Source organism: Macrotis lagotis, chromosome X, assembly GCF_037893015.1.
Source record: "Macrotis lagotis isolate mMagLag1 chromosome X, bilby.v1.9.chrom.fasta, whole genome shotgun sequence".
NCBI lineage: Eukaryota > Metazoa > Chordata > Mammalia > Peramelemorphia > Peramelidae > Macrotis > Macrotis lagotis.
The window spans coordinates 240014336-240031493 of record NC_133666.1 but is presented as its reverse complement, the minus strand read 5'-3'; the positions used below and the strand labels follow the sequence as shown (position 1 = coordinate 240031493).

General features: G+C 32.7%; 1 protein-coding gene across 4 annotated transcripts in view; it reads right to left on the bottom strand.

Moving 5' to 3' along the window:
• BDP1 (BDP1 general transcription factor IIIB subunit) overlaps window positions 1–17158 on the bottom strand; it is a 102034-nt gene that overhangs the window by 49209 nt on the left and 35667 nt on the right. For all 4 annotated transcript variants that reach the window (XM_074204211.1, XM_074204212.1, XM_074204213.1 and 1 more), the window contains 8 exons: window positions 16759–16906; window positions 15517–15678; window positions 12481–12646; window positions 10877–10968; window positions 7226–7415; window positions 4567–4694; window positions 1936–2146; window positions 575–759 (listed from right to left, as the gene is read on the bottom strand). In XM_074204211.1, coding sequence (XP_074060312.1) covers window positions 575–759; window positions 1936–2146; window positions 4567–4694; window positions 7226–7415; window positions 10877–10968; window positions 12481–12646; window positions 15517–15678; window positions 16759–16906 — 1282 coding nt within the window. The remainder of the gene's footprint in view (window positions 1–574; window positions 760–1935; window positions 2147–4566; window positions 4695–7225; window positions 7416–10876; window positions 10969–12480; window positions 12647–15516; window positions 15679–16758; window positions 16907–17158) is intronic.

The window sequence follows — 17158 nt, the reverse complement described above, 5'->3', positions numbered from 1 at the left end:
AATCTCAATGATATCGCTTCATAGGAAGCACTTCCTTTCAAACTCCACTGTAACCAAACTATTCCATTTGAACTCCTGGCTTTCAAACCCCATTGAAACCAAAGTAGTCCAAATCCTCATCAACTAGACTAAATAATTGCTTTGTACCTAGTCTCCCCATCTTCAGTTTCTGCCTATTCCTGTCCAGTTTTCATATTATTCCCATATCTGGTAATGTCATTATGCTCTATATTATCTTTAATGGTTTCCTATTGCCTACAAATAGCTCTTTCTGGCATTCAAGACTGTGTACAATGTAACATCAATCAACCTTTCTAGACTGACTTCTGTATCCACATTCTATACTTCTGCTAAAACCAGATGACCTATTTCCTCAAAACATGCTTTCCCCACTATCATACTTTTACACAATGATAAGAATGTCCTTCTCAGTCTTCTGTTATTGAATTCTGATTCATCCTTTAAAATTGAAATGCCCTTTTTTCAGAGAGTTTTAGAAATCCTACTTAATTAACTATCAACTATAAATTTAAATTTGATTTTCTCTTACAAATAAATAGATTCATTCAGATACCTTTTGATAACATCTGAAACTTGCTCCAGATCAGTTGCAGATTGTGTTTCCTTATTTTCTTCACATCCTTCTATTGGGGATATGCAAGAAGGCTTCAGAGAAATTACTGTACTTGAGATTTCTTTTTGAGAAGGTGCTTCTTTTTCAAATTCTTCAACAGCAGGTGGCACTCCACAGTTTATGATCTAGAAATGACATCTATAATAATCAACTAATACACAATCATGATTTCAAGTGTTTAAAAGTTTCCTAAGTCAATCAATAACCAATAATTTTTTTAGAAGCCATGTCAAATCTGAAATTGTGAATACTTCCAAGCTACTTTTACGGTAAGAACATTTCCGTTACTTGCTCATTCTATCAGTGCAACAATCAGGGACAATTTTGGGCTATCTGCAATGGAGAATACCATCTGTATCTAGAGAAAGAATTGTGGAGTTTGAACAAAAACCAAAGACTATTACCTTCAATTTAGAAAAAAAAAAGCATCTTATTCTGTAATTTTGCTATCTCTTATACTTTATTTTTCTTCCTTAAGGATGTGATTTCTCTCTCATCACATTCAACTGAGATGAATGTATATATACCATGGAAACAATGTAAAGTCTAACAGACTGCCTTCTGTGGGGGGTGGAGGAGGGAAGCAAGAATAGGGGAAAAATTGTAAAACTCAAAATAAATAAACTTTCTTAAAAAAAAAAAGAATGTTTCCATTCTTTAGGCTACCTCCTTAAAATCCAATCATCTAACAGATAAGAAATAGTGGAAAATACTAATTAACAAAATGCTTTGAGGATAGTGGACTCCTCAAATAAAATGGAAGCAAAACCTCAAATAAAGGAAATTGTTTTTAAACATCCAAGAATCAAATGTTGAGTTTTTTAAAATCAATTTAAAAATAAATCTTCTGGAATATCCTATAATCAGGACAAATTCTTTCTAATTTCCTCTAGCTCCAATATTACTGAATGATAAAATTCACAAAACAAGTGATGATCTTAAAGCAGGATAAAATTCTGAATCAGGGATTGTTTAGAACTTTCAGAAACTGTCTTACACAAGCCTTCTTAGCTTACATATAAGACACATGGAATCTAGAAAAAAACTGACTTATCCAAGGTAATTTATAGCATTATTTCAGCTACAATATGGTACCTAAAGACAATTTTATGGAAATTTGTAATGAACTAGGTACCCAACAAATATGTTCCTCCTTCTAGAATCTACAAATAACCATTACCACTTTCAAAGATTTTAAATTTCATTAGGTGTAAAGCACTGTTCATAGCACAAATTTAATAATTTTTTTCTGAAAAATAATCAAGAATATTTTTAATAAAGAAAAATATATTAAAACTTACATCTGGGAGGGGAAGAGAACTGAATTCACCACCAGTCTGAAGTAAACCTGTCTCTACTTTTCCAGTGACACTTATTTCTTTGGATGCCTTCTCCCCTGTGCTACTTTCACTTCTTCCAGCTGCTCTTCCTATATTAGGTCTTGGCTTCTGAAATCGTGTTCTCATTACTGATCCTCGTTTGAGTGCAACAGATTTATTGCCATCATGCAGACTGTCAAAACAGTGCAAAATTACAAACAAGTTATTCAGTCTTTTAGTAAAAATTATAATAGTTGAAAATTTATGCTAGCATATATAGAAATATCAGAAAGGAAAGAAAAAAGAATTATTTCCTCTTCTGAGAAAGCAATAAATACCAAAAATGTTAAGAACTTAAAGCTGATATCTTAAGATCACAGAAGAACCAGCAAAACGGTACTGAGCTGCCCTTCTTTCGGTAAGAATTGTTAAAATCAATTGATCTCCCAAATATTAACAAGAGTCTTCCACAATGAAATTCATATTTTCAGCAAATAAATGGACAGGAATTATACTACTTCAGTTTCTTCCAGTGCCAAGAAAATAGACACACTCATCCATATGCAGGCTGGTCTCTAGGTTAGGGAAATGGGTGAAAGGTTAGGAGGAACAACACTTTCCAGCCTATGTACCTTGACAGAATGATAAGAGGAAAAACAAAGAGAGGAAAGCATCTGAAGAGGAACAGAGTAATACTAAATAGTGTCAAGAAGATAGCTGACAGAAAAAAAGGAAAGGATCATCATGAGTGATTATTTAAGAGTTTAGAGGGTCTTTTTACAGATTGTGGAGCTAGACCTTTAATCATAGTCACATATCATGGTGTCAACCAGTATAGATCTGAAAAAAAGTAGCCCCAAATTGGTTAAGATCAGAGCCAGAATACTGAAGGATGAGAAAACTCTGAAGAGGTTGACCTATACACAACTATAATTTTGGAAAAAGAAATTTCACAAAACTCACAGTAAGCAGAGGTAAAAAATATTAAGCTCTATAATTCTATTGATGCAGTTGTCAAAAACTAAGGGAAATAAATAAAAATCTTGGAAATAAAAAATTCTGTTCTGAAACATAAGTCATTGAAATGAAGAATGCTGGGGAAGCTATCCAAAGACCTCACAAAGATGTAATCACACAATTTCAAATATACCTACATCATCACACTATATAGTAGCAAAAAACCGAAAACAGGTATTGACAGATTGGGAAATGTTACAGTAGAAATAGCAAAAATAATTCTGGGAAGTATGATGAGATTTACAAGATCCAAAATAACCAGAAAAACAACACAATTACTACAACAATGCAAATAGAACAAAAACATAAACTGAATCTTATTAATTATAAGACCAAGTTGTGTCCCTTAAAATTGTCTCTTAGGGGCAGCTAGGTGACACAGTGGATAGAACACCGGCCCTGGAGTCAGGAGTACCCGAGTTCAAATCCAACCTCAGACACTTAATAATTACCTAGCTGTGTGGCCTTGGCCAAGCCACTTAACCCCATTGCCCTACAAAAATCTAAAAAATAAAAAATAAATAAAATTGTCCCTTAAAAGAGTTAAGAAAATCTACCATCATTCCTTATTACATAAAGGGAAGCCAAAAAAAGTTAACACAATTAAGACAGCTTTGAAACCAAATACATATAACTAAAACACAAAGCTATGCATAATGTTTCACATACACCTTTTTCACATATAGTTTCACATATACTTTTTCACATATAGAAATGCTCATTTTATTTGGTGCCAAAATGAAATATTTTCTTAAATTAAGGGAAAAAGGAGTACAGGTATTTAATATCATAATTACTATCAGATATGGCTAATGTTTTGGTTATTGGATTTACTAAACTATTTTTTTCCTTATCTTTGTTTCTGGGAAATGAATATGATATAAAACAAAAGGCTCTGATTTTTTTAAAGAACAAAAGATAAGAGAGCTAAGGTGAAAAAGATCTTTTTTAGCTATATTGGTAATAACAGAGAGTCAATAAATGAAGAAAACTACCGCAAAGAGTAGAAAGGACAATAATGCATACCAGAACTTTTTTTTCTATTCCCCACCACCTGCCATGACCATAAATCTTCCTGCTAAGAAGTACTAGAAATGCTGCAAGGGACTTGAAATCCCAAACAAATGAAAAATAATATAAGAATAACTAGATAAATTTAATAAATTCAATTCACTAGGCCCAGAAATCTCTATATCAAGATATCAAAGGATCTGCAGATATGAGTGCTGAACTAATTTATATAATATAAAAACTCTAGATAACCTGAGAACTTTTATAGAACTAGAGACATATAAATATTCTGTTTTCAAAAAAGGACAAAGTGTGGGGTGGCTAGGTGGCGCAGTGGATCAAAGCACCAGCCCTAGAGTCAGGAGTACCTGGGTTCAAATGCAGTCTCAGACACATGTTCTAAGAAATGGAATAGCCCATATTCAATTCTTCCAGCTAAGCTCTGGAAAAATTATCATGTACAGCCATAAAATCTCCCATTACAAAACAATCTATTAACTTACAATCATCTATTAAGTACATATTGTATGCTAAGACCTGTGAATACAAAGACAAAACTAAATCAATTCCTGCTGATACACTTACCTCTGACTTTCCTTAATGGCCTCAGGCTCATCTGTTTTTGACTTCTGAGAAATTACATCTCCCTTTTCACTTTGTGAACTATTGTTCTTAATATCTAACTTGTTGAATGACTGATCTTCTGCTTGGGCCTTAAAATAAGAAATGGCAAATTGACATTTCACAAAAAATGTTACTCTAAGAAATGTACTTGTTATTTCAATAATTCAAGTTTTTCCTGGTGAACATAATGCCTCTATTAATAATCCCTTCATACAATAATAAGCTTCAAGAGTTTTTATGAATAAAAAATCCATAGCCTGAAGGTGAACCCTCTGAATGTTGATGTGCATATGCTAAGCAAAACATGGTCCTAGGCTTGAAATAGAAGCCTTTTCATTTTAGAAAAATCTACTAGTGTTTGTAATCTACTGAGATAGTCTTTAAGAATGGATCAACTACCAATGGAAACAATGTAAAGACTGTGGGGGGTGGTAGGAGGGAAACCTAGATTAGGGGAAGAACTGCAAAATTCAAAATAAATAAATAAATAAATGGAGTCAAAAATGGATCAACTCCATACCACAAAAAGGTATCAAGGGCACTTAATACCAAATGGGGAAAAGAACTTCATTTGAAAATCCAGACTACTGAACTTCAAGAGATAAAAAGGCAAAGTATCCTGTTTATAAATAAAATTCTAAGATGATTCCTTAAATTTTGTCCTTTCAATACTCCTCTTAAATAGCTGATAACATTTACATGCTTCCATTTCCCTTTCCCTTGTTTTCACATCTCTAAGAATTCATTCTTTCTCCCTTTTTTATTAACACACAAAAAGTTGCCACAATGTTATCCCTGCAAATTGTGACCTTCGAAATTATCTTTTTTCGAAAATACTTTTTCATTCAGAATTGAACTTCCTTCAATATATCAAGTCAATTGGGGATCAAATGTGATGCTATATATGGTCAGGTATAACTAGTATTATATATGTTATTGGGAACCACATAAGCCATAAAGAATCATTACAACAAAGGCAGCTAGGTGGTGCTGTGGATAGAGCACAGGCTCTGAAGTCAGGAGGACCTGAGTTCAAATCCAGCCTTAAACACTTAATAAATGCCTAGCTGTGTGACCTTAAGCAAATCACTTAACCCTACTACTGCCTTAAATTAAAAAAAAAAGAACTATTACAGTGCACCAAATGGTAGCCTAAAAACCAAAGATATTTAAATCTGCCTATAAGAAAGCTATACTGATCCTTTTCATTTATTACTTTAAATATACTGACATGATTGGTTTTAATGCAAGTCATTCCCTAAAAAAGAAGTGACAAATGACAAATGACAAAGTATGTAATACAAAAAGTACAGAATGAAAGGATGGATGCCTTAGCTTTGATAGTATGGTACTAATAATGACTACTGTATTTAACCTAAATTTTGTTGACTGGCCACTATTAATGACAATCACAGAAGTACAGATATGACCATTGTACACAGGTATTATAGTCATCATTTCAAAGTCTGATGTCAGACTTAAGGCATCAGTCAACGGTAATGAATGTTATAAACAAGATGAAAATAGTAAACAATATCAAAAATAAGGAGGAACCCTGTCAGAGACCAACAGAGAAAAATTAATTTGATTACATATAAAATATAATTCCATTTTAAAAATTTGAATTCTACCAGCTTTTAAAAATGTGGGGGGGGGGGGTGGCACAGTGGATAGTGCACCAGTCCTAGAATCAGGAGGACCTAAATTTATCAGTCTTGATACTTATTAGCTATATGACCCTGGGCAATCATTTAACCTTTATTGCCTGGCCAATCATTGTTGTCTTGATTATCATCATCACAAATAACTGAAGGGATCATAATACTTTAGACAATAACTATTACTTAATAGAATTTTAACAGTCTTATTTACTGATCAACTTAGGAATGACTGTCACACTTCTTTTGGTTGCCAGCTTTCTCTTTCTTTTCCAAATTGTCAGTGCTTCACCTACCATGAAAAATACCTACACTGATAGCTGAATAAAATCTATGCAATCAGTATACATGGAGTTCCAAAAGTCTTAGCACAGTTTTAAGCTTTAAAAACTCTTGTAATATGCATCAAAATCTCATTTTTGCAAGGTATTAAGGCTAGGGAAATAAATGCAATGCTTGGAGTCACCGAGCAGCAACTGGTTAAAGTTTCTATAAAATCTGATTGTTTTGAATTTTAATCAAAAACACAAATATTTTAAAATTTTTAAATGTCATTTTTTAAGTCTGTAGAACTATTAATCTAAGTTGTTACTGCTTAAAACTGCACTGACTTTTAGTTTCAACTTTATTGAAAGACTTTACTATTCAATGTAAATCTAAAATTCAATCTCAAAGTCTTCATAATAAATTTCATAGTTGAGAGGGATTACTTTATATTTGTTATTTAGTAGAGAAAACTGTCAATTATGCCAAAGAGCCAAAATTCATATTGTTTTGCAAAAGGGGAAAGCATTTACCTTAGGACAATATTACAAATTACTTTTCATTTCCTAAGAAGCAATTACTGCTGAGGCAAGGGTTGAAAAGCAGAATTGACTAGAAAGCAAACTAACAAATCAGGCTTCATCCTGGATTCAAGGCTTTTTTTGGGGGGGGGGGGTGAGGGGGTGGGGAATACTTACATCTTTGGTGACACTGGACTCACTTTCAGCTTTCTCTTTCTTGGTTCCAGTTTTGTCTTCTGCTGCTTCTATTTCTTTCTGGTTGGTTGTTCTTCCTATATGTACTTTTGTTCTCTGCATTCGACCCCTCATTAACCGAGATGGTCTGAAAGTACTTGCCTTATTATTTTCTTGTAAATCAAGATTTTCACTGGGGAATAAAAAGGAATGCTAAAATAAGAAATGTCTTCTTTCTATTAAATGATCTGCTATTTAGTGTATTTTTCCAAATGTGAAACTAAGACAATTTGAAAAATAACTCACTTTGTAAAACATGTGTAAAATCCTTTGTAAAATCAATGTATAACATTTTTTATCATTATCAATTGTAAAGTTAGAAATGTGTACACAAAATCCCCACCTTTCAGGCACTCCATTCAACTTCTATAAAAGATAGAGGGAAAGAAGAAAGGAAGACTGGGGAAAGGAATATGTTAGGAATGAAGTGTTCAAACAGCCTAGAATATGTTATGAACTAAACAGTTGCCAAGTCATTTCTCAAATATATAACTGAGACAAATTTATAATTTATAAAAATGAATCATACTCCAATAAATGATCAAATGATAAATGATCAAATAATGATCAATATGAACAAACAATTTTCAGCTAGAAGAAATCAAAACTATGTATAATTACATGGAATAAATGTCCTATATTACTGAAAAATACAAATTAAAGCAACCCCAAGGTAGCACCTCACACCTATTACACTGACTAATAAAACAGAAAAGAAAAATGATGAATTTTGGAGGGGATATGAGAAAACTAAGACAGTAATGCACTAGTGGAGTTTTGAACTAACCAATCAATCTGAAGACCATTTGAAATTGCTCACAGGGCTATAAAACTGCGTATCCTTTGACCTATTAGAATCCTAAAGAAATAAAATAAAATGAAACAAAAAGGACCTATATGTATAAAAATATCATGGTAGCTCTTTTTTGTAGTGGCAAAGAATTGGAAACTGAGAGAATGCTCATCAACTGGAAAAATAGCTTACAAGTTATGGAATATGACTGTGACAGAATACTATTATGTTATAAGAGATAATAAGCAGGGATGGAGAATACCATCTGAATCCAAAGAAAGAATTGTGGAATTTAAACGAAGACTAAAGACTATTACCTTCAATTAAAAAAAAAATTATTGGGGCGGCTAGGTGGTGCAGTGGATAGAACTCCGGCCTTGGAGTCAGGAGTACCTGGGTTCAAATCCGACCTCAGACACTTAATAATTACCTAGCCGTGTGGCCTTGGGCAAGCCACTTAACCCCACTGCCTTCAAAAATCTAAGAAAAAAAACAACAACCTGGGAAGCCTTATATGAACTGATGCAAAGTGAAATGATCTGAACAAAGAGAACAGAGTACACAGTAACAGAATTATGTGATGATCAACTGTGAAAGACTTAGTTATTCTCATTCCAAAGGACGCATGATGAAAAACGCTATCCAACAACAGAAAAAGAAATAATGGAATATGAATGCAGACTGAAGCATACATTTTTTCTTTTTTCTTGCAGTTTTGTTTTGGTCTCTTCTCTTTCACAACATAATATTGAAATATGATTTACATGACTGAAACAAATTGCTTTCTCAGTGAGTAGGGGAGGGGAAGAAAAGAAGATTAGAACTTAGAACTCAAAATGTAAAAAGCAATGTTAAAAATTGCTTTTATATATGATTGGAAGCAAATTTTTTTTTTAAAAAAGCAGTTGACAATTTGTTTACAACATGAACTATACATCTGATTGACTCTAATAAGCACAAAGAAGTTTCGTATCTTTGCTTCCTGATCATGTGAGATCTAAATTCGTGGCATAGTTAGAGGCAACTGGCGACAGTAGATAAAGTACTCAGTCCAGAGTCAGGAAGACCTGAGTTCCAATTATGCTTCAGACACTCACTAATTGTGTTATCCTGGACAAATCATTTAACTTATTTGCCTCAGTTTTTTCAAATGTAATAACAGCATCTAACTTACAAGGTCACTGTAAGATCAAAAGAGAATTTATAAAGCACTTAGCACAATGTATAGCCTACAGCAGGTATGGGTGTGGGGAACACATGTAAGGGCCCAAAATCATTTGATTTGGCTTTGCCAAAGCAACCATAGGAAGAACTCAAAATTCAATAAATGGATAAGCTTTTTAGAGGTGAACTAATTAAACGTTTGACCAAATATAGGCCACTACTGATGTTATAAATATCTAGATGGCCCTTGGCAGAAAAATGGTTCCTATCCCTGCACTACATAATTGCTTATTCTCCACTCAACCTACCCATTTACTACCTTTGATACATGTGACACCATTTTTTCTCATATCAAGGATCACAGATTTAGAGTTGACCCTGAAGTCTTTGAGTCCAATCACTCATTTTATAGATGAAGAACTCAGAAAGGTGAACTGATTTGGGGAGTCACGTGGGTAAGTAACAAATCCAGAATTAGGAAGAAATACATTTTAGAGGCGATCACTGGAAACAATGATTTCAAAAGAGATGCTCTTTTGTCTCTTTTCATAAAATATGTTCCTTTCTAAAATTTCCATACTGCTGCAGTTGTGGAGCTGTGAACAATTTGTAATTACACTGAAAAAGCTACAAAACACACAAAACTTTTGACCTAGAAATTCTAATACTAGTCTATATCCCAAAATGATCAAAAGAAAAGGAAAAGGACCTCTATGTACAAAAATATTTACAGCATTTCATTTAGAGGAACAGCTTAACAAGTTATGATATGTGATTGGGATGGAATATTATTGTGCTGTAAGAAATAATGAGCAGGATTTGTCAGAAAAATATGGGAAGTCAGGACATAGTATACAGTAACAAATCAATGTTCTAATGTTGCAATGATGATCAACTGTGAAAGATTTTGCTTAGATCAGATCAATGCAGTTATCCAAGATAATTCCAAAAGACCTATAAAGAAAAATGATATCCACCTCCAGAGACATCTGATGAACCATGAGTATAGACTGAAGCATGCTTTTTTCCTCTTTATTTTTCTTGCTTTTTTTCAACACAAATAATGCAGAAATAAAGTATGCATGATTTCCTATGTATATATTTTTTATCTTCTCAATGAGTAGAAAAGGGTAGAGAAAAAGGGAATTTGAAATTGAAAATTTTAATTTTAAAAAATTAAAAATCAATAAATCAATAAATTTGCCAAGCTGCTGTCTCCTTTTCATTTATTAAACATGGATTTGGTTAGTATTCTTTGACAACAGTAACTTAGTAAGGAGATTCAGAACCTATAGGAATAACTACCATTTCTGGATTTCTGTACCTATGAACATAACACTGTTCAATTGAGTTAGCTACATTCACATTTTAATTTAAATTTAAATCTTAAATACAACAATTGGAAACAAAAATCAGCAATTAGAATAAGATGTACATTTTTAAACAAGTACAATGTGGTGATTTGTTTTGCTTGACTGCATATTTGTTACAAGGGTATTGTTTTTCTTTTTTACTTTTAAATTAAAGGGAGAAAAGAAATACATATTGCTTGAAAAACAAAATAAAACAAAAAATCTGAAATCATATTGCCACCACTTCTAAATGCTATTTTAAAATTTATTTTTTCTAATACTTACTGAGATTCAGCTTCAGGTCCTTGATTCTCTGTCTCTGTGACTTTCTTTCCAGTAATATCAGGAGGATCATATATATCTTTTTCCATGAAATTCTGGAAAATTATAAAATGTTAACTTGTATAAAAATGATGGTCATAGTCAAACAAGCTTTTAAAATTTAATTTAATGGTTGGATTTAAGGACAGAAGAAAATCACATAAGTCCAAATACAACAAATAAAAAAAGTCTGACTATAATTCAATGTAGGGTGAAAACAGCTATTTTAAATACATATACCAAAACTTAGACATACAAATGGAACTGTCCCTTCTAAGGAGTCACATAGGGACTATTCAATCAATATTTACTAACCACAATATGCTTCTGGGCAATATCAATGAAAAATTCTTCAGGAGACGTAGAATGAACGCTGTTACTGGGTGTCAATTTTTTTTTTTCTGGCAAAGCAATGGATTTAAGTGACTTGCCCAAAGTCACAAAGCTAAGTAAGTATTAAGTTCTGAGGCCAAATTTGAACTCAGGTCCTCCAGATTTGAAACTCAGTACTCCAGGATGGGTCCTCTATCCACTGCACCTACCTGCCCCCTATGAATGCATCTTAAGTCAACTATGTGAAGAACTCTGGAAAAGAAACAGGCAATGTTTACAGCTCATTTGCTTCAATTCTTTATTATGCTTCTAATTTTTTCCCGCATTTTGATGTGATTCTACTTTCAGAACATGAATTAAAAGAATCTAAGTTTAGTATAGTCTGATAGATAAATAGATAGTCTATATTAGATTGTTTTCTGTCAGGGTGAAGGGGGAGGGAAGGATAAAAATGTGAGACTCAAAACCTTGCCAAAAAAAAAAAGATTGCTGTAAACTACTGTTGCATGTAGTTACAAAGATAAAAAAATATTAAAATGAAAAAAAAGTGGCACAACTCCACTTTAGATATCTAATCCTATCACAATTCATTTTTTACACAAAAATGGACTTATTCAACTTATAAGACTATAGTCAAATTCATTTTGGAATATTTCCAAAAATCATATTTATCTTCAAAGAACAAACATTTACTAACATTATGGATATTGGAAAAGTTTCAAAAAATGTCTTCAGTAATGGCAATATCAATGCAATAAAAGTATAATGATTTATTAGAAAACTTTATCATTTGGATTTAGAAATTCTAGCGTAGGAGTGGCTAGGTGGCACAGTGGATAGACCACCTGCCCTGCAGTCAGGAGTACCTAAGTTCATGGAGTATCATTTTTTTTTAGATTTTTCAAGGCAATGGGGTTAAGTGGCTTGCCCAAGGTCACATGGCTAGGTAATTATTAAGTGTCTGAGGTCAGATTTGAACCCAGGTACTCCTCTGTGCCACCTAGCCGCCCCAAGAGTACCTGAGTTCAAATCCGACCTCAGACACTTTCTAATTACCTAGCTGTGTGGCTTTGGGCAAGCTACTTAACCCCATTGCCTTGAAAAAACCTAAATTCTAGCATATTGGTTTAAATACACAAAATATTACTTCACAGTAAAACCTCAGGCATCTTACTCAATCAACTGGAAAAACATTTTATTATTTATTTTCAACTCAATCTCTCCCTATTCCATACCTTTTCAACATTTTCTGGAAGTTCTGAAAGTGAATTTTTGTTCTCAACTTCGATTTTATTTTCAGTAGATTCTGCTTTCTTTCCAAATGGTTCGGACAAGTTGGGTTTAGGTCTGAGGGCATGCCCTCTCACTTTGGGGTTACTAGTATCAGCTTTTTCAGCTTCCCTAAAAAAATTTTAAAAAAAGCATAGCATAATGGTTAAACTATATTCAAATTTCCTATGGTCAGAAACATGCAATTGCAGGAAAAAAATGCTAAAAACAAAGTTTTTATAAAAGATACAGCCTGTAACTACTGGATTGACCAATACAACAATAAACTAAAATGATCAATGTTGGGAGGGAATGTATAAAAACTGGATGCATTGTTGGTAGAGTTGTGAAGTGATCCAACCGTTCTGAAAAACAATTAGAAACTGCTCAAAGGGCAACAAAACTGTGCATACCCTTTAATTGAGCAATACCATTATTAGGTCTGTAGATCCAAGAGATCATAAAAAAGGGAAAAAAACCTACCTGTACAAAAATATTTATATCAGTTCATTTTGTAGTGGCAAAGAATTGGAAACTGAGGGGATGCTCATCAACTGAGGAATGGCTCAAGAAAATGAAATAAATGTGATGTAATACTACTGTTCTGTACATAATCATGAGCAATCAGACTTCAGTAAAGTCAGGAAAGACTTGCATGAACTGATCCTAAGTGAAGTGAGCAGAACCAGAAGAATATTGTCCATATTAAAAGTGAGCATGTGATGATCAACTATGATGGACTTAGCTCTTCTCAGCAGAACAATGATCAAAGAAATTCTAAAAGACTTGTGAAGGAAAATATACACATCTCAAGAAAGAACCATGGGAGTCTGAATGTAGACCAAAACATATTATTTTCAATTTTTGAAATTTGTTTTATGCTTTGTTTTTTCTCTTTTGTGGTTTTGCCCCCTTTAGTTCTTATTCTTCTTTCACAATTTGAGGAATACAGAAATATGTTTAACATAGTTACATATATATAAACTTATATCAGATGATCAATATCAAGAGACTGGGGAAGAAAAAGGGAGAGCAGAAAAGGGTGGATCTCAAAACCTTGCAAAAAAAATAAATTATGAAAAATACCTTGGCATGTAGTTGGAAAAATAAATAAACTAAATAAATTAATTTAAAAAAAGAGAGTCTACTGAAGTATGGTATCATTTTAAAGAAGCACAAGACTGCAGAATGAGTCTATGACCTGACCCATACCAACTGTGAACCCAAATTAGATCACTTACTATCCTTAAACCTCTGCTCTCTAATTGGTAAAAAAAATAGGGGCAAAATTGATAGATACAGGGGCAGCTAGGTGGAGCAGTGGACAGAACATCAGCTCTGGAGTCAGGAGGACACTGAGTTCAAATTTGGCTTCAAACACTTTATAATTACCTAGCTGTGAGACCTTGGGCAAATCACTTATCTCCACTGCCTTGCCAAAAAAAAAAAAAACCAAAATGAATAATGATACCAGCTCTGACACAGTATTACTGTGAGAAAATCATGTTAGCTAGTGATAGTACTGTCAGGAAAAAAAAAAAAGAGGGGAGCAGCTAGGTGCTAGAACAGTAGATATAGCACCAGTCCTGAAGTCAGAAGAACTTGAGTTCAAATCCAGCCTCAGACACTTAATAATTATCTAGCTGTGTAACTTTGGGTAAAAGTCACTTAATCCCATTGCCTTGAAAAAAGATAAGAAATAAAAGAATATATGAAACAACTTAAAAAAACACAGAAGGAATAAAAGATCAGGAAGAAACTCAACAAGCAGGATAGCTATAATACCATGTTGAATTTGATATTTTTTTAAAATGGCATATGTATTTTTGTATCCCTTTTTCTGTCTTACTTTTTATATGCAAGTGTTCATTTAGAATCAAAAAAAGAAATTATAGCTCTCAAGCCTTTTTAGATGATTGAACTCATGAGATTTTTTTGAAAGATACTGTATGAGGTCTGCTTTGATCAATGATTCATAGCTTCTACTTTTTAATCAGATGAATGAACAATGAGGTATCTAGAAGTCACTAATGATAGGTTATTTAAAACAACTATTAGTAGATGGCATCTAAATTACATCAAATCCCAAATCTCTTTGGTTAAATTCATGCAATACAAGAGACTGGTCTAAACAGCCAGATGAACCAAAAACAAAACAAAAAAAAAACCCAACTAAATGCATCAAAAATGAATTGAGAAGTACTTCAAATACTCACATTCATAGAACAACAATAACGTAAGTACTGCATGACCCAGAAGTAGAGTAGGAAATAGAATGAAACACACAATGAAATACAATAGGAAACACATCCAGGAAACTGCAAAGAGCTTTCAAGGGTCTCAAATTACGGGCTTCTATAAAGGCCCTGCTCCTTCCCTGGTGTTACATGGCTACACACAATGGCACACCACAAATCTCTAAAATGGCAAATGAAAAGATACTGTATAGATATAACTAAAGTTGTGCCATGTAACCATCAACTTGGAGGCAATAAATAGTATAAAAAATATAGCCTCATGCAAATAGAAAAGGGAACAGACTACTCATCTAGTTAGAAAGAAAACTGACTGACTAAATAGTATAATAGCATAACTAGGATATTAAAAAAGTGGAAAGTCTCCAGTATATTGACTAGAGCAAAGCAATGATGCAGCACTGACGAAAAAAACAAAAAAGACAAAAAGATCTCAAAGGATTAGGATATGCAATGATGGAAAGAATGACCACGTGGATAATAGCCTATGTCCTGCAAAATCCACAAAAAAGTAAAAATGAAAGGACTTAATTTCTTGTAGTGGTATTGTTACAATCAATAACTTACTACAAATCATATGCCTATTCTATAGTATCTAAAAAGCTAATGACAGAATGCTAGATGCCATTAATATATTCACTGAATAGTAAAAGAAAAGTGCACTGAACCTAGCCCTTGGAAGTGTCATACACGTTCAACACAATACTTCTCTGTTTCCTACAATTTCATCTATTAAAAAATACTTACAGCAGTTTAATATTAGCATCACTAATTTTTCCTCCAACATCACTGTCAACTGGAACGATCTGAGTCAATTCTGTAATTTTGGTTTTTGAAGGAGACAAATCTAAAGACTTTGGTTGAGAGGCTTCAATTGCTGCTACAGATGTGGCATTAACATCTTGATTACTGAAGAAGAAAAGCATGGTGAAAGATGTATTACACTTTAGCATGCAAAGGCATTCAAAGGTCTTACAGCTAAGAAATTCTAAGAAATACGCAATTCACATTTGAGAAAATGATCTCATATGTTAAGAAATGCAATTTGATATTGTATTGCTCCTGAAGGTTCTTTGTATACCATTTTAAGTGAATAATATTTAAAGTTGTTCTGAATTAACTCAATCTGTTATATATAACAGTATTTTTAAACATTAACATTCTTTAAAAAATACAAGGTAAGATATCTCTCACCATCAAAAATTTACAAGGCTTTACAAGCGAAGGAAATTAAATTAGCTATTAAAAAAGCAACCTGCATTATCTTGATTGAATAGAAATTGCACCTAAAAGTCATTTGCAAAGAAAAACTGAATTTACTGAGTAACTATATATTCTGAAAAAAAAATCCATCTTCATAGTAAGCAGCTACTACAAGTTAACATAAGCAAGTTTTGCTCAAGAGATACCCTAGCAAAATATAAAATTATTATATGAGGCTGATGATACAAATTAAAATATACAAACTATTTGAAACTGTCCTTTCAAGGACAAGTTATTAGGAAATTGTGCAGTAGGTGACCATAAAGTAATATGATTGTTTCCACAAACAAACCAAACAAATATCAGTGTTTATTGAATGTTTAATGTAAGAGACTAGGCTAAGACAAAATTAGGAATTTACTAAGTTGGCTACTGGTGGGCATTAGCTATAACACACATCAAAGAGGAAAACTTCAGGAGATTAGATGCCTTTCCCTTCTAGATAATACTAGGAGTCGTTTTGCAAGAATGGAAGAAACAATTCTAAACTTAAATTTCAAGTTCTAACTCTTCCCCATTCATTAAATATAAAATGCAAGCAAATGGCCCAATTTTTCAAATCAAATGACTGTGCTGAGAAAGTAAGATTTTATTTTACTATACATTTATTTTAAATGACTTAAATAACAACTTTATACCCATAAGCTTGGTATAATCTACATAGATAAAATAAAAATCTTTCAACTAGAAAGATAAAATAAACTTCTTGAAAAGCATTATAATTACCTTAATGAAGAGATGTGTTCAGTCTCATTCTCATCATTTTCACTCAATGGTATGCAAGCAATCTCATCTTGGTTTTCTAAAGTGGAATCTTCTAAGTCTTTATTACATTCAGCCCCATTTGTGATAGTTACCAAAAGTTGACATTTCTCTATTAATAAACAATGATATAAAATAGTTATTTTTCAAAACGCATGAAGAGAAAAATTTTCTCAATTTTTTTTAACAGAAAAGCAATCTCTGACAGTGTCATTAGGAGAATAAAAATCTTTTTAAGATTTGAAAAATACTGGATGTTCAATGGCTGATTCAATCAATAAATTTTTTATGATCACTGACTACACATAAACCACCTTATCAGGACTCCCTTAAAATCTGAGAGCAGATATTACAGTGTAGTAGA